Source organism: Chiloscyllium punctatum, chromosome 49 (assembly GCF_047496795.1).
Source record: "Chiloscyllium punctatum isolate Juve2018m chromosome 49, sChiPun1.3, whole genome shotgun sequence".
In the NCBI taxonomy this organism is placed as follows: Eukaryota; Metazoa; Chordata; class Chondrichthyes; order Orectolobiformes; family Hemiscylliidae; genus Chiloscyllium; species Chiloscyllium punctatum.
This window is the reverse complement of record NC_092787.1, coordinates 6,252,030-6,271,227: the sequence shown is the minus strand read 5'-3', so window position 1 is coordinate 6,271,227 and position 19,198 is coordinate 6,252,030. Positions and strand designations below refer to the sequence as shown.

General features: G+C 37.2%; 1 protein-coding gene across 3 annotated transcripts in view; it reads right to left on the bottom strand.

Annotated features, from left to right (window-relative positions):
• Positions 1 to 19,198, bottom strand: part of rabgap1 (RAB GTPase activating protein 1) — a 182,049-nt gene that overhangs the window by 38,375 nt on the left and 124,476 nt on the right. For all 3 annotated transcript variants that reach the window (XM_072566093.1, XM_072566095.1, XM_072566094.1), the window contains one exon: positions 5,358 to 5,471. In XM_072566093.1, the coding sequence (XP_072422194.1) occupies positions 5,358 to 5,471 (114 nt within the window). The remainder of the gene's footprint in view (positions 1 to 5,357; positions 5,472 to 19,198) is intronic.

The following is a 19,198-nucleotide window of genomic DNA, read 5'->3' as shown; positions in this document are numbered from 1 at the left end:
TGCTGAAGCCATTTTGTTAAAGCTGCTTGCCTTGCACTCAAGACGATTTGCAAGAATATCAATTTAAAAAGAAATACACATTTATATAGTACAAGAAAATTGTTAATTAAAGCTCATTTTCTGGTTCCAAGATGACTTAACATGAAAGCTGAAAGGTAATTGCGTATTTTAATTCTGTAATTATAGTTTTAGAAAAATAAACTTACATAAACATCTCTAAACAAAACAAACATAATGGAGGATGATTAAATGACAGGAAAAGAGGGGAGGAATTTTTGGGGTATTTTCAACTTGTTACACTGACTGGAGGATAGTCAAAAGGATTGGTGCTGGATATCAGTGAATCACAAGCCAAATCACACTCTTTTTGTTTGGGGGTGGGGGGCCAGTGGTGTGGCATAGTGCACATGTGCGCGCGCGCTGGTGGTAGTAGTAGTAGTGGGGAGAACATGGGGTGCCATTTTTGTCTCAATAGTTAAGGAACAATATCGAGGCAGTCCCCAGGTTGTAAATGGGTTCTATTCTGGAGTCTGTTCGCAAGTTAATTTGTAGTCAGACAACAATGAAGGACAATGTAAAGCAGTCATTTCTAAATACAGAAAACATGCATAAGTTGAGTCTTTAAAATTACACCACTGTATGAAATTGTAAGTTGAACATTCATAAACTGGGGATCCCTTGTTGTTGCACTTGAGATAGTGCAATAAAAGTTCATTAGACTGGTCTCTGGGATAAGATTACTGTCCTAAGAGGAGGAGCTGAAAAACGTGTCCATATTCTCTACAGTTTATAGTGATGAGGGGTGAACACAGATAGAAACATACAAGGTTCTGAAATGAATTCCCAGGTAGACACAGATTATTTCCCTGGACATGGAATCTTAAACACTGGCACACAATCTAAGGAAAGTGGACGATAGTTTAGGGTTGAGATGAGGAGATATGTCTTAGAAGAAATGGCAGTCTTTGGAATTCTCTACCCTAAGTGTGGATGCGTTGTTATTATTATATTCAGGACTCTCACACACAGAAGTTTGGTCCAACAGAGAATCAAGGGAGACAGCACATGGGAAAGTGGAGACGTAGACCAGATCACCATTTATCTTATTGAATAGATGCAGGCTTAATAGATCATACTGCCTCCTCTTGCCTCTGTATTCTTGTACCAGGTTCAGTGGTGTGCTTCCAGTTTAACCTTTAGATGGGTTAATGAAATATTAGTTTGTCTGCCTAAGCCACTCTGGGGAAAAACAATCAGTGTACACAAGGCTGAGACAATACTATAGGAGTTATCAAAGCTATTCAGACTTGAACAATCACCCCTACGTGCTACTATTAACTTTATACCACAAAACCACATTAAACAAAACAGCTTCTAATATCCCATTTGTTTTCTTTTCAAGTTTCTTTGTAATTTATTCATAACCAATGGATATCACTCTTCATTTTAGCCCCATTTAATTTTGCGTATTTTTATATCTCTTCATTTCTGTGATCCATCATGTAAATGAGACATTACCAAACTTGCTTATCAAAGGCCAAGTACTGCCCCCAGCATCAGTCATTCAATTGTCAGGAGGCTGCATTACATGGATTTGGCTGGTGCTGACCATGATACAGGTAACAAATATCAGAAGCCCAAGAATAATCAGACTCAAAGACAATTTTAAATTATTGATTTAAGTTGCACACATTATAACTTCCACTAAAATAAGTGTGAAGTGGAAGGAGGATAGTTCTAGGACATTGGACTCTAAACTACAAAAGTAAAACTCCTAGAACCACGTGGCTTTCACTGGAAAGAAATAAACTACTTCTGTTCTTTTGAACATTCTTCACTTGGTTCTGAAGCTTTGCCAATTTGTATGTACAACTTTGAACAATCAACTACGGTGTACATACTCAACCATCTCTCAGATGGTGGAGTGATTTTATCCAGTGAAGAATGGCTTTGTTATTCAGCAGATACTCATAATGAATTCAAAACAATCACAGCTAATTCTTTCTGTATTGGATATGGGAGGGTCAAAGATGTTTAACATGGGATGCAAGATCATTTAGAATTCGCACATTTGTGGAAACTGGAAATATTTATCAGAACCGGAGAGAGTTAACATTGGTTGGCTAGAAGGAATTACAGCCACACTGCAGAAAGAAGGCATGTGTTTCATTTTCAAAGAAAACATTTCAAATTAATAAAATTCCAATTTTAGCTTTGAGACTTCTTGGGTCAAGCATTTTAATTTAACAGAGAAATAATGAAAATAGGATGTTCAATTATTCTTCACATTTTCTCTTACTACACATAATTGAATTCATTTCACTTAATGCTAGGTGACATAAATTATGTAGGCTTTTAGAGCAGGGGAAGAAATCTCCTATTTTGGCACAGCACAAATTCACTACTTCAAATGAATAATGCATGGCTGTTTCAAAAGGGCAGATATTAGAACACACTGCTAATGTTTGGAGAGAGCACATCCTAGTTAGTCCATGAGTGATTAGCAACAATATCTACATGTAGATACATAACTTTATGATCAACTTGAAGGAAGACTACCACCCCTTCAAGAGTTGGTAATGAATGCAGCTTAATCAATATTATCCATAATTATAACATTTTTAAAGATAGGTTGCACTGGTACGATGAATTTGGCAAATATTCATCCATTTTATTCAATATTGCTGTGCCTAAAGTAAAACTGTCTGGGTATGGAATAAACAAAATTATTGTGCAACAAGATGCAATACTCTTTGTGTAAGCAGCACTTGACCTCACTTCCTGCCAGGTTTGCAATAGATATATATACACTGCAAATTGATGTTAACAGTTCAAAGTAAACAACTGAAATGATCAAGCTATTCACTATGCATGCTGAGCCAGCCATCTTGCATCAATTATTATTTCCTGTCAGGCCAACCACATAAATTAGTAATGTTAAAGTTTTATCTGAATCATCAAATATCAGGAACCTACATCAGTCAGAGAGACCTGTTTGCAGCTCAGGAATATTAAGGTGAATGCACAGTTATTGTTTAGTTTGCAAAGACTTCTTGAAAACATTAGTGCTGTAGAGCCTTTTCTACAGCAAAATATTCCAATTGCTACACACAAACATAATAAAACAAAGTATAACACCGAAGCACAAAGAGACACTAGTTCACTGAACCATAAGCTTAGTCAAAGAGAAAGTGTCACCTGAAAGCTGAAAACTAAGGCTGCAAAGAGCACATGGGGAATCCCAAAACAAGGTACGCATAAAATAATTACTACGTCTAAAATCTTTGTCAGCTACTTTAGTTAGAAAAGGTTGATTCTGATTTGTTGATTTTGTTTCTCACCATTTACATCAGACAACTTAAAATTTTAAGTTTCCAATCTGGCTATTATCATCAACAGCATAAGTCTCTCTAAGGAATCCTATTGAGTTTCTTAATTTCATACAGTGGTAACATTTGTCAACTGATTTCAACTACCTTCTTGTTCTACATCTACTCATGTTGCCCATTTTCACAGATTTGCAGCCAAGGTAGTTCAATGGAATAAAATGACATTGGGAAGTGAACTTGTTTTTCTAACATTAAGTAGTTGGAATTTTAAGTGTTTGCGTTTGCTCTTGAATGTGCTCACTTTAATCACTCCGTAAAACAATTTGCTCCTGAAAAAAACTCAAATATATCTATGACTGTTAGAAAATCAGATAAGATTGGCACAAGCATCTTCAGTTATGAGTTTTCTGTATTTCCTGTTGATTTGTTTCTGTCAATTTAGCTCAGTTTTTTAACATTTTAGACCTTTTATGTTTGAACAGAATTTCAGTACAGGTAAAACAAAATGGCTTCGAAACACAGTACTCAAATATTTAATCCAGAAACAGTGACAATTTATCCCTTTGTGACCACCTCTACCTACAATAGAACGGCATGTCGGCAACACTTTGTCACTGCATTTAGGATTACAATAAATAATGCTGGCCTGCTTGTGCTATTCGCTGATCAGAAAGAGGACTTTGATGCGTTTTTTAAAAATTTACAATTTGAGTGTATTTATTGCACATTACTTAGTGATGCTGGGTTGCACTTGAGGTAGTAATGGTAGGCCTTCTTCACCTACTGCAGTATGTGTGGTGAAGTTACTGTTAAGTAGGGAGTACCAGTATTATGACCCAATGGCAATAAAGGAAAAGTGATCAAGTCCAAACAGAGTGGCTTGTAAGGGAATTTATAGGTTATGCCATGCAGATATTGCACCTATCCTTTTTGGAGGTGAAGATCTCAGGTTTGGGAGATACTTCGGAAGAAGCCATGATTAGTAGACAATATCATCGGTACCTAATACTTTAAACAATAAGTACCTACAGTTAACCTCCTAACAACTCAAAACCCTTTGAAATAATGAGACATGCAAATAATTTAGATACAGGTAATACTAAGGACAAGGGCAAAACAAACACAAGAACAGACATTATGTCACCTTGATAAATTCACTGAGCTGGACAGGCATCTATTTTAGCAAAGGCAATTTCATACCATATGGTAAAACATTTGGATATTGCAAGAGCAATGGAAATAACGCCATGTTTCAGAATATAGGTTGCAGACTTCATGCAAAAGGTTTATGATCATTTGAGGGGGGCCAATGACGATTTTTAGATTGCTTCAACATTCTGGTTTTGTTAATGGCTTATTACTTGTTTCACAAGGTTGAGAGAAAAAAAAAGTAAATAAAATGAGCAGACCGCAGATGGTTTATGGGAGGAAAAAACTTGATCTGAATAGTTTCTCATTGCTCCACGCTGCCTTCTGTTTTGACAGTTTATGTTGTATTGATAATGGTCTGTCACAGATGTTTGGATTGCTAAAAGAACATACAGAAATTTCTGTTTGATATTCTATCAGCAGCTTACTGGAGACACTTGAGGGAATCCTTTTTCTCATCTGCTCTGACTATTTTAATAACATGAAAGTAACTACTGCATTTTCAAAAACCTCTTCCTGAAATTTTAAAGGCAAAAAGCACCTGTACCAATGTTTCCAATTCATCAACACAATTTACTGCTTAATGCTGAAGTCCGAAAGAGATTCAAAAACAAAACACAATTTCTGCTATATTAAGTGTAATTTAGTTATGAGGGATAGGAAACGAAAAGAAACACAGGATGCCACATTTAGAGGATAACTACAGTTTCAATTGAAAAGTGTGAGAAAATTTACAAGCTTATTGAAGACTTTCTTAAAATTTTAATGGATACTGTAAAATCTATTTGCAGAAGTAAATGGGTATAACATTAAATCAGAATTAGAACAAACATATATTCATAATCAAAAATGCACCACAATATACTGGCAAGCTGATACCTTGCATATCTTGTACAAGGAATCCTGACCATCCCCACCAGTGTCCTTGAAGTAATCATGTGCTGGAAAAGTTCGATTGATATCCCTGGTGATTGCACTATCTTGGGGAGATTCCTGTTTCCAGAAAAAGAAGGTATGTTAATACATGGAAAAACACAAGATTTAAAGCATTCCACAAAATCTTTATTAGGTGAGAGCACATTCTTAATTACTTAATTAAACAGATGGGGTCTAAGTTCACTATTATTGGCATGCACAACATAGGGCAATTTGATTTAACACCCTGTTCTTTCACTTCGGGGTGAATGCTAAATTCTGAGGATAAATTATTTAAGATCAGATTCTCTAGATGTCAATAAATGACACATGTGAAAGAACTTGTGAAGCATCAAAGTAATTTCTAGTGAGAACTAGTTCTCAAACTAGGAGAAAGTGAGGACTGCAGATGCTGGAGATCAGAGCTGAAAATTATGTTGCTGGAAAAGTGCAGCAGGTCAGGCAGCATCCAAGGAGCAGGAGAATCAACGTTTCGGGCATTCCTGAAGAAGGGCTTATGCCTGAAACGTCGATTCTCTAGTTCTTAAACTACCCATAATTTATTCTGCCAATTTCAGCAAACAGTACAACCTCTGGCAAGATACAAGTAGCTCAAAGAACGCTGCTTCAGTCAGGCTTACTGTATCATATTTGGCAGTTCTTCCCTCCCTCAAAATGTTCAGCACCAGTACTGGAAACTCCGGTGTTTCACCAAGTATCAAAATCACTGCTATACCCATGTAGCTCCCTAAATCTACACGGTTAGATGAGTTTATATTTCCACATTGGCAGGAAATTTGGATTCATTTTGTTAAACTTAGCAGGTCGTGCTAACTTTCAATGAGATGAGATGAGGCAGGGGGATAGTAAATATTAACAGACATCTGCCTGTTTACACCTCACCTGACATCAAGTTTTGCTGCATTATCAATCGCTTTTTGCCTAGTCATGATTATTATGGCCCACTTCATCTCCAAACAACTTTTATAATGAGATAAAAACAAGGACTGCAGATGCTGGAAACCAGAGTCCAGATTAGTGTGGTGCTGGAAAAGCACAGCAGGTCAGGCAGCATTTGAGGAGCAAGAAAATCGATGTTTCGGGCAAAAGCCCTTCATCAAGAATAGAGGAAAGGAGGAATAATTATGACTTTTATAAGTGTCAATTTCAGAATCAAAACGTCTGACTGAATACAATTGTGCACTTAATAGCAGACTCAATGAACAGTTAGTAACAGAGAAAATTACAAGCTATGAAAGAAACCATTACTCAGCAAGGTCAACTGCCTGGTTAATTGCACTAAATAAATATTTTAAAGCTCTGAAGGTTTTAACCAAAAAAAGAGCAATTTTAATAACTAACCATAATAGTCATTGAATTATTAGCAACAAATATTTTTTGAGGTGGATTTTGTTTGACACCTGCTTGGTTTCTAATCTTAAATCTGGTATCACCAAGTTTTGAAAGCAATGATGATTTAAGATTACAAAATAAAAGTCAATCTTAGCCCCTGTACTGAAATATTACAGCCTCCAAGAAATGCAGAGTATACAAAATAAGTAAAGCTAAAATTAACAAAGAACATGTGCTGTTTTTCTTGCGTTACTGCCGTGCTTGAGTCACAATCAACAGACACACTGTCCTTCTTTATGTTTATGGGCAAAACTAAAATCAACAGTGGAATAGGAAATAAAAAATCTTCTATAATCGCATATCAGTAAAATACCATAGGAAACTATACTTCACACCACAGTTATTGAGTAAAGAAACTATAAATCAACGCTCAGATGGGGCATTGCTCTTTCACTGTTAAGGAGATGCCCATTATAATTTTAATATTATTCTGCACATTGTTCATGAACATTCATTTCTAATTCTGTTTCAATTAATTTCAATCAAAAAGTCAGGCGCTATACCGAATGGGCAGAGCAAGAGGAATACAAATGACACTTTCTGGGATTTTTCGTATTGCTCAACTAACAGGGCGATTTGTAGATGCTTAACATCAATATCCACTTTCACGTGCACCAGCTTAGCTTCAAGTACAAGTGTAGCAATGCTCAAAAATAATTACACTTACTTACAGAGCTCAGTATTTTGATAACCAATTTGAACTTTCTTTCTTGAATAGATGGAAATAGATTTACTGAGCTCACTTACTTAATTAGGTACGCTGTCCAGAATGTGAAATTGGCTTAGTATCTCTTAATTGATGATCAATCTGATCAATGCCACCATTCAAATGAAAATCTTTACACAACCTGCTATCTCAAACATACAGGGAAACTAAGTATTCATTTCTAACTTTTTAACTGAAATCTGAACAATGACAGTCATTCACAGCACATCCAATGACAGTTCTATGTTGCCATCGAGAAAATACTATCTTGCTTTAGTTTAGATTAAAAATGAAAGTAACTGGCTGGTCTTTTCTAAACACGTCCTCTTCTTTGAATGAAGATCTTTCTCTAGATCTCTGTTCAAGTTTACTTTCCACTTATTTCCATTAGCGTTTATGATCCTACTTTATTCCACTGCTTTGAATTATGGTGTGTAGTTCTGTACTTGAAATTCTTGGTCAAAATTCCAATGATATCTTTTGCTTGATAAGCTGAATACAACCTCAAAAGAGAGACAACCAAACAATACTGGCGTTTCCTTCAGTATACCAACAAAGCTGTCTTGGAAGGAAAGCAGTGATTTAATCCACTACCCAAGGTCCTGCTGAATGATTTTAGCCGGGGGAGCCTGTGAATACTAGAGCTAGCAGATGTGCCTGGTCTTTTTCAGTATTCTTTGTCATGGTAAATTGACATGTTTGCTTAACATATTAGCTTTGACTTTAGCAACGGCATTAAAAGTTTACACAGCATGTCTGATAGACTCAACAATATCTACTTTGTTGGTAGTTATATTACAAAAATTCTCATCTACCTGAATAGTTGAAATAACCTGGAAAGTAATGAAAACATGGTTAACTATATACGAGAAGTGATCTCTTTGATTAAAGCTATAGGCCCTGTGGATACCTACATTATTTACTCCCTCTCATGTTGGTATACTGCCATACAATTGGGAATATACTATGGCTTTAAGCAGTATATTTTGTCCTTTTTTTTCCAAGATGGAGAGGTTGAGGATGAGATGCCGAGCGTTCTCCTTCAACATCAATAAGTAAACAACATTGAGGCCTTGTTTTTTAAAAAAAAAAGTCCCAACAATAGAAGTAGCCTGGATTGGGGGAGGCGAGGGGTGTCAAGCTTCCACAGAGCCAGGACTACTTTTTTTTCAGGTTTCAGCATTCAGTGACGGTTGCTGGGATCTTGAAGCTGGATATGGATGCAATTACTCCTGTCTGTTAAAAGTTGGGGTTCTCTTTCTGCTGTTGGAATTGCATGTGAGACAAATCTATTTTACTGAATTTGCCTTTGCCAAGAGTGTGGTTCTGGGATGCCACCACATTAAAATAGTTAATTAGTTAACTTTTTTTTTAATTAAGCATTTCAGTGGAGTTACTGTTAAGCTCATTCTTTTATTTTGTATTTGAATTGTAGCATAAGTGTAATGTGTGCTGTGATTAAAGTCAAGTAATCCAGCCAATTGAATTTCATTTGGAACAAAACGTTTTGCCTTTAACATGAGAAAAACTTGAGGTCTACGCTATCCTCAATGTATTTGGAGAGATTTTGGTCTGGCCCATAACAAAGTGGGGGCTCTTGTTGAAATCAAAATTTCAAATTCCAGGTTGGGTTTAGGATTATTGGACTCCAAGGCAAACAGTGGCGAAGGTTGGTGTTCTGTTTCTGGACGTTGAAATCAGTTGCTTTAAAAATGCTGTGTCTTGTGTAGTAATGCCTCTTTCAGTCATTAAGAGTTTCCTGAGAGTGGAAGTAGTGGTGGACTAAGAGTAGCATGGATCTTGCAGCTGCTTCTGAGATTGGAGGCTTATTTCTGGATTTACATCTAAATTTCTCAGTTATTACATTTTTTGTAGTTGTTGTTTGGAATAATTTCTGGTTCTTTTAGTCAACAATGTTTAAGACATTGAGATAAATACATTAATAAGAAATGTTTGGAAGGATATGGGTCAAGCGCAGGCATGTGGGACTAGTTTAGTTTGGAATTATGGTCAGCATGGATTGGTCGGACCGAAGGGTCTGTATGGCTCTATATGTCACTTCAGGAGTTTTACAAAAGATGAGCAAGACAAAGCTTTTGGAATTAGCAGACAAGCTGGAATTGCCTTTGTCCATGCAAAGGTGGAGGTAATTGCAGCTATAGCCTGACATTTACAATTGCTGGAAATGACATCAGAATCTTTGGAAATGGCTAAAATTCAACCTCAAGTGAAGTAGCTTGAACATAAAAAGGAAATGAAACAGATTGAATTACAATTGAAAGCAGTGGAAAAAGGAAAAGGAAGGAATGCCCTCGCAGAAGAAAGGGAAAAAGTGGGCTTTTGAACTTTGGAGATTGGAACTAAAATGTCAAAGTTGACTTAAAATGATGGAGGTAGAGGTGAAAGGTAGGAGTAGTGATGAGGACCATGATGAAGAGCAATCTCATCCTAGCCAAAGACCTGGTGTGGATCTATTTAAAAATGTCCAACTGTTTCCCAAGTTTGATGAGAAGCATGTAGAAGCCTTTTTCATTTAATTCAAAAAAGTGACTATATAGCACTTGACCATGTGGATTTTGTTGATCCAAACAAAGATAGAGCTAGTGAGGTATTTGCATCATTATTAAAAGGTGGTTATCTGGGGAATATAATGAGGTAAAAAGATGCCACTTTAAGGGCATATGGGCTAGTACTAGAAACTTCTGTTTTAGGAATCTGAGGAGGGAACGTGATCAAATGTACACAGAGTTTGTAAGGATCAAACAAAGTAACTTTGATGGGTGGATAAGGACATTGTAATTTCAAACATATGACACTCTTGGGGAAAACAGAAATCCTCAGGTGGTAAGGGAAAAGGAGATCTCAATGAATATAGCAAAAATAACAACAGAAGTTAAAAAGGAAATTGATGAGGGGGGAGAGGGGTAAAAAAGCTTAGGTATTTCACTAGAATAACGTAGGCCACATGAAGTTGCAATGTCGGTGTTTAGAAAAAGCACTGGGTAGCTGGATGTGAGAAAACAAGATGAGCTGTTGAGTTTTGTTGGAATGGTAAAAGAAAGCCCAATGGAACCTAAACAGCTGCAAAAGAATGTACAACCTGATCAATGTGGATTTCACCAGTTTCCCCATTGCCCAGTCCCAACCGTCTAACTCGGCACTGCCCTCTTGAACTGTACAACCTGTAACACCTCAGTTGCGTGATTTTTCCACTGGCTTTTCAACCACAATAGGTATCATTTCCACCTGTTATCATTACCAAGGATAAACTCTTATTTCCAGAACTGAAACATTCTCCTCCTTCTACCACCACTTCCCACCCATCTGCTCCAGCTTCCTCTTAGACCTATCGCTTACACCCCCACCTTCATCTACCTATCATATTCCCTGCTACCTTCCCCCAAGCCCCACTGCCTTCCCATTTATTTCTAAGCCCCTCAGTTCCGGAAACAGACTTTAACCTTTGTAACGGTAAGGTTGGATCACAGGTGGGAATGATGCTTATTATGGTTGAAAAGCCAGTGGAAAAATCACACAACTGAGGTGTTACAGGAAGTATATCCTGGGACTTTTCCTGACTGTGAGAAGATAACAAAACCACAGATGGAAGCAGGAGACAACAGGCAATAACAATAAGGAAGTTGAAATTCAATTGTCATGGACCATGTTTGACCAAACGGTTGAGAAAATACAAGAACAGGTAGAGGACAAACTGGGTATTTTTAGTTCAGAGAAATCAACTGAATTACAACAGAGGAAAAATGTAATAGTTCTACCAAAAAACATACACAGAAGAATCATCTGAGTGAATCCCAGAAATTTACTATCTTAAAAGTAAAATCTTGATGTGGAAATGGAGACCATCATAAAGGTATTTGGCATGCTTGCCTTCATTGCATAGTCCTTTGAGTATCAGAGTTAGAAAGTCATGTTGAGGTTGTACGGGACATTGGCGAGGCCTCTTCTGGAATACTGTGTCCAGTTTTGGTTGCCCAGTTATAGGAAGGTTATTATCAAGCTAGAGAGGGTTTAGAAGAGATCTTTCAAGATGTTGCCAGGTACGGAAGGTTTGAGTTATAAAAGATTGGATAGGCAGGGACTTTTTTTTCACTGGAGCGTGGGCGGTTGAGAGGCGATCTTTTAGAAGTTTATAAAATAATGAGAGATATAGACAGAATTAACAGTAGTTGTCATTTCCCTAGGATGGGGGACTTCAAAAGGTGAGAGATTTAAGAAAGATGAGGCAATGCTTAAGAGGGTGGTTTGCGCGTGGAATGAACTTCCTGTGAAAGTGGATGCAGGTACAATCACAACATTTTACAAATGTTTGGATAGATGCATGCATAGGGAAGGTTTGGAGGGAAAAGGGCAAGGGGAACTAGTTCACTTAGGGATTGGTTGGTCTGAAGGGTCTGTTTCCATGCTGTATGACTGAGTAATTGGCAGAAATTCATCAAGTTGTATTACTGGTGGCTTATAGAAAGGAAGTGTGCGGGCAGCACGTGGATCAACAGCAGGAGGTTGTTTGCAAATTAAGGAAAACTCCAGCCAAAATATAGAAGTAATGTTATTGGTCTGGACTGCACACAGATGTGGTTGACTTTTGCCAGTCATGTCAAATGTATCAGGTAACTGGAAAACCTCAGCCAGTGATAAAATCCTTAATACCCATTTCCACCTCTGAGGAACCTTTTACAAGAGTCTTAATTGATTGCATAGGACCCCTGCTTACAAGTGCGAATCAGAATTTGACTACCATAATGGATGTGTCGTTTGGATTTCCAGAGGTCATTCCATTACACAGGATCATGGCTAAAAGGATTGTAGAAGAGTTATGCAATTTTTTTTACTTGATACAGAGTATCCACAGAAATCAAAATTTACATCAAAGTTTTTTAAGCAAGTTATGGATATATTAGAAATAAAACAATTCAAATGCACTGTTACACCCAGAATCACAGACAGCATTAAAACGATGGCATTAAACCTTACAAGTCCATGTTGTGGGCTTACATTCAAGACCATCAAGAGGCCTGGGATAAAGGAATCCTATTTGTATTGTTTGCAATTAGGAATACACCTAATTAATCAACTAAATTCAGTTTATTTGAGTTGATTTTTGAACATGAGGTGAGACGACCACTCAAATAAATTAAGGGGAAATTGGTGAGTTCAGAGACTACACATTTGGGCTGTGACAAGTTTTAGGTCAAGATTAAATAGAGCAGATGAATTGGCTAGATAGCATTTGAAAGTAGCACATGTGAAGAAATAAAGAAGCAGACAAGAAATCAAAAATGTGATTTTTGCTAGTAGACATAAACTTCAGCAAAATCTACCTGATAATTTATTTTGGCTTGTGTATCCCACAATGTAGGATTTGCTGTGGAATAAATGCAGGATGCAGATAACCTGTCAATTTCTCAATTACTTTTTCAATGTTCTAATACACTGTCAAAGGACAAGCTTGTATAACAGGTGTCACAAAACATGCAACATAGCAGCAGAGAACTTACTCTGAAAGAGAGTCTTATTTGCTTTGGCTTTAGAAAAAAAGTGAATATTTTCAACATGTAAAGGAAATATATTTATTGACAAAGTTCAATTGAACATCAATGTCGGACTTTTCTGCCACAGCTTTACTCTTGCCAGCATAAATAGCTCCTGAAAGAACCAAAAGAAATATCTTGATCTTTAGATTTGTTCGACTGCTGTTTCCTTTTCAAAAATTTTCAGGAAAGCTGTTAAGCCCATCTTAGTTGAACGATTCATAAACACGTAATAGTTGCCACTTAGCCATTTCCTTCCTGTTCCAGATTTTCACTTCTGCTATTCCAACTAGACGTATACTTCACATATTGATCATTGTCAAAAGAACTTCCCAATACTATTCATAAATCTGCCTTGACAAGTTTAAATATGTCCCTGCTTTGCTACTCCCACTTCAGTTGTCAGTAAACTGAATTATCCTTTTCCAGACTGGTTACTTGTTTACTTCTTTCACTATAATCACTTTCTTGCTGAATCTTAACCAACCTTAATTTGTTCAGCTCTTCAAAATTCTTGTTTCTCTATGTACATAATTCTTCGCTCTCTTCAGTTTCAATGAAGCTTCTATCACAGTCGAGTCGTGGTCTGAATCGACAGCCAACATATCAGCATTGCTTCATTATTAATAATGATCAAGCAGCAAGATGGAATCAATCCAATACTATTATGTCACCAGAAAATATCAAGGGAAAGCATGAACGAGGATTGGTGCAGTTTTAGATAAGATCAGGGATGTGCTGAGCAAACCACAATTCCAGTAAACAGGAAAAGGACAAAGAAATTGTGTAACCCATAAAATGCTGGTTGAAATGGACAAACAACGGAAATATGAACACAGAGGCAGGTACATTAAATATGCACTAGATTGGAAACAAATTGAAGAACTAACATTTCTTCAGTGTCATGGGTCAACTTCCTTCAAAACAGCACTGTGGGTCTGAGCACTGGTTCAAGAAGGCAGCTCACCGCAGCTATCCCCAAGAGCAATTACTGACCAACCCAACCAGCCACCCCACCTGGCTGAAGCATATAAATGAGCAATTGGAGGAACTGAAATGGAGGCAAAGGTCATTTTTTAGGAGAGTGAAATGATTTAAACAAAGAGTTAATACAAAGGTAGGATATGTCTATTAATGGAACAAATAAAAAAAACAGAAGCTGATCACAAGAAATGTTGAAGCAGTATGTGCCAGAGAGAAAAAAGAGAGTTGAAATTGGAAGAAAGTTGTAGCTGTTTGGATCATGAACCATGGAAGTTAACTGGAAATTTCAATAAGCTGAGCTCAAAATAAAACAAAGTGGCAGAAAATGATCTTGCTGATTTGTGTGAAATTTCTTGAATTGTGAACAGGAAGTTGATCTCATGAATATAATAATCAAAAAGGAGCCAAATGCTCACTGTGACAGATTTTGTACCAATTTAATTCCAAATGTCTCTCCAAATTAAATTCAGAATATGTACAAACAAGAGAACAGCAGAAGCAGAAACATAGCTGGGCAAAGATCAAGCATGCAGAATAAGAGATCAATGTAAGAGGAGTCTTAAATATTCACTTTGGATATTTTGTAACAACTTTTCAGAACTAACTGGTCAAACTACTGAAGGTACCAAACAATACTGAAGTGGTTTGGAGCAAAACGTAGCTCAAGATTACTATATGAACAAACTGCAACCAGCACAGTATTGAATAATTGTCAATACTTGGTACAATTAAGTGTGCAATGACAATGCCTGTTATCTGTGCGATTCAACATGCTTGCACAAGCAATGGTTAAGTGAAAAAAAATTGAGAAGGTTAGGTGGTCAGCAAATGAAAGCCACTGGTGTTGCTCATAAAAGGATCTTGGCAACAAGCTCAATGAATGGATATGATTTTTCATAGACAGGCCAATGTGCAGCAATGATTGTGGAATGAAGATCAATGCGTGCAAGATCAGCTGCTTCATTAGCTGCTTAACGATGATTATATATATACACAAGATGCCACCAGAGCTGTAAGCCATATTTCTAAATTTCACTCACATAGCCACCAAATGGGCAACTGCTTTAAAATAAAATGAACAATAAAACGTAATTAGAAATGCGACTGAAAATTTTTTTTATACATAAATACATTTCCAAGAGAAGACCACACCCTGGAATGCATTTCTCACAGGAAATGTGTGTAGGGATAGAATTGATTTAATAAGCTGTGGTTCAGAAAGTTTTGATGTTGTTCCAGCTTCCTGAGCTGCTTGCAGCCTGCAAATAGACAAACTGTACAGAGATCTTCCATCATTTTAGGTGATCAAGAAGCAGGAAATCCCATAAGGGCAGCACTTCAGCTAAAATATAATTTAATCTTTTAATGCTATTAGCATTATATTAAAAATGGAAGAGATACACTTCATAATACGTACTCAGCACATTGATTTGTAAAATACAACACTGAAGGTTAAGATACCTAAAAGAACATCTGACTGAGCAACACAATCAGGTATTTAAGAACCTGCATATTTTTATGACAAGTTTAGAATCTGTATGATATTTAATGCTGATTTGTGAGGCCCTCCATAGTAGGTAGTATCTCTGCCACTGAGCCAGGGGTTTCAGCTCAAGTCCCAGTACAGGACTTGCTGTCTAAAGGATTCATTCAATTGTAAATCCCTCCAATATATGCCAACAGTAGGCAGTAAGAGTGGAAAAGATTCTTGGTTAGCTACTTATTGGAAAGAAATGGGATTTTGTATCATCACTAACTATAGTCCCATGCTCCAAATGCATGTAATCTGATCATAGAATCCCTACAGTGTAGAAACAGACCCTATGGCCCAACAAGTCCACACCGACCCTCCAAACAGTAACCCACCCAGACCATTCCCCATACCCTATACTTACCCCTGACAAATGCACCTAACCTACACATCCCTGAACATGATGGGCAATTTAACACAGCCAATTCACCTAACCTGCACATCTTTGGACTACAGGAGGAAACCAGAGCACAAAGACCATGCAGAAATGGGGAGAATGCACAAACTCCACACAGGCAGTTGCCAGAGGTTGGAATTGAACCCAGGTCCCTGGTGCTGGGAGGCAACAGCACTAATCATTGAGGCACAGTCATGCAGATACAGTGAAAACCAGCTGATATTGTTGGGTGAATAGGCAGTTTGGGACTGATTGAATCCAATGCTGCTAACACTGCACTTTGGCTGAGATGGATTCAGGACCTGTCTCCTTTCTTAGCCATGGAGGTGATCATGGTGTTGTGGGTTGGACCAGCCTTCAGGCAGAGAATGTAGAACGCTACACCTGTTGCTTTTTAAAAAAATTACAAAGCACAAAGAAACAGGAAAACTGCTCAGAGGTGTAATAAATAGAGCGGAAAAATAAATTCTGGTTTGACATTGCATTGAACACCCATTTCAATAAATTCGTATCAAACAGTGAAAAAATGTACATTAACAGTTTGAGTCAATGGAATAATTCCACCAGTTCTGCCTCAAACATTCAGCTTAGAGCATGATTCATCATGTTGAGGCCATTGTCAGGAAAAACTTGCTGATTTTTCTTATTGGAGCAGAGAAAGCCTTTATTTTCATGAAGTGCATAAGCACAGACAGAATGGACTAAATTGATCCTTTCTACACTTTATACTTTATGATTTCACCTTCTTCTGTCATAGTCCCAATAGAAAGCAGAAATTAATCAATTATTCAGAAAAGTAAAACTCTGCAACTGTTAACATGACCAACAAGTGAATTCAAAAAGATTAAACAACCCCATTGTTGTGGTTTAATTGAAGATGCAGTTTGTAAAACCAAGTTCAGATACACACTGACATGAAGGCTAGTTATGATTAGATTAGATTCCATTCCCTATAGTATGGAAACAGGCCCTTCGGCCCAACAAGCCCACACCAACCCTCCAAACAGAACCCACCCAGACCCATTCCCATTCCCCTTCCCCTTCCCTACATTTACCCCTGACTGATGCACCTAATGCTATAGGCAACTTAACCTGCACATCTTTGGAATGTGGGAGGAAGCTGGATTACCCGGAGGAAACCCACGCAGACACGGGGAGAATGTGAAAACTCCACACAGTTGCCTGAGATGGGAAACGAACCAGAGTCCATGGCGCTGAGACAGCAGTGCTAACCACTGCGCCATGTGCCACCCTCTTCAATCCACAACATTGTCTGCCAACCATTAGACATTTATAGTATTTTACTTTAATTTTCTGATTAGAGTTTGTAGACTATGCTTTAATGAATCTGTGCGCCAAACTCAGACTGTGAAAACCAAATAAGGCATACATCAAGTTTTGAACTTTTATATGTTCTATAATTTCCAACAAGATTCAATGATCCTATGATGAAGTAACTTTAACATATCTCAAGCTAAACTGTGGTCTTACTTGGAGTAAAACACCTGATGAGCATTGGATTCTTTTCATGAAAGATCAGCAGTCTAAGAATAGATTGATAATGTAATTGTTAAAAGGGCTGTATGGTCATTAGACTAACAACCTATACTACTGCTAGTTAAAGCAATAGGATGACTTCTCCATTCTAGTGAGTTCTCAGTTTCAATGGTGTTGCCCAAGGTGGCAATAAATGGAGAAAAATTCGTTTAGTATCTGTTAGGTAAAGAAGGATTATTACGGATTAGTGTTGAAGCATCCCTTGATTTGTCCCAGCTCACCACCCCTCTGCACAGGTAGTTCAAGTACCAGGGGAGCAAAAGGGAAAACAAAAGTACATCATAGCAATGTTGAAAATGTAAGATCAACCTTAAAATCTTTAATGAGCAGTGAGTTTGGACAGTCAGGGCTTGTTTCCACTAGAGTTTACAAGAGAGAGGGATTGAAGTTTAAGAGATTTTGAATAGTCTTGACTAGGTTGAACGTGAAGAATGTTACTCTTGTAGCCAAGTCCAAAACGAGGGGACACTTCTAAAATTAGGGTTTCTCTTTTAGGACAGAAGGGAGAAGAAATACTTTCGTTGAGACACTTTGGAACTCTCTGGCTCAGAAGGTAGTGACGCAGGGTCATTATCTATGCTTAAAGGGGAGGTAGACAGATTCCCTTGCCTAACAAAAGGTTCCAAGGACTGATGGGAATATGGCATTGGGAACACAAACAGATAAGTCACGATCTCGTGAAAGATGGCACAAGCTCAAGAGGTGGCACTATGCTCTTAATTCGTAAATTTATCCAGTTTACAAAAAAAAGTCACATTATCTGCTGTCATGTCAATTAAAACTAAGTTTAATTCAGTTATCTCAATGAAATGGAAAGGTGAGATGGGCAGCCTATTTACTAATCCCACAATTTGGAGACCAACAACCAATACTCTTTCCAAATTCCAATTTTGAAATTATCCTGCTATCTCAATGGCAAATTCATAATATACAAAACATAAATGAATTTTGCCAGCGTAAACACTGGATGCTGCCAGAAACTAGTTTTCCACACAAAATTCAAAACACATATATGACTCAATTTTCTTGCTGTGAAATCAAACATGTTTCACTATTTTTAGTTTAAATTTGCATTAGTGTCACTGAACTTGCAATGAAAGTTGGTGATCTAAACTGATGTGGGACATAAGGATTCGGAACTGATTCATTAGAATTGATTTCAATGGTTATTCAATGAAATTAACACTCCAATCTCACAAACAGTGCAGCAGTCAGTACAAACACTTCCAAAACTTCAGTTGATGCTAACATGCTTTGAAATACAAATACATAAAAGCTAAATACTACATATTTAGAATATATTACATTTCATAAAATTATAGACCTGATTTCAAAACCTGCTATGATAACTTAATAAATTAAAGTCAAGTATATACTGTTGCACCCTCTCAAACTTTGCCATCTATTCTTGGCAACTTATCACCAAAGTGTCTTGAAGTTTAGTCCTCCTCTTTTTAAAACTACAGTGGCTTCGCACCACAGGAAGCTCCGCCAAGGTTAAATTAAACTTCTAAACTATCAGCAGATCATTAAATATGCATCGAAACCATTCTGATCTATCCTGACATTCCTAGTTTCAAATTCACGGTCTAGTTTTTTAAAATGAGTATAAAGGTTCTTTATAGTCACCAGTGAAAAATTGTGACAGATCCTGTTATACGAACTCAA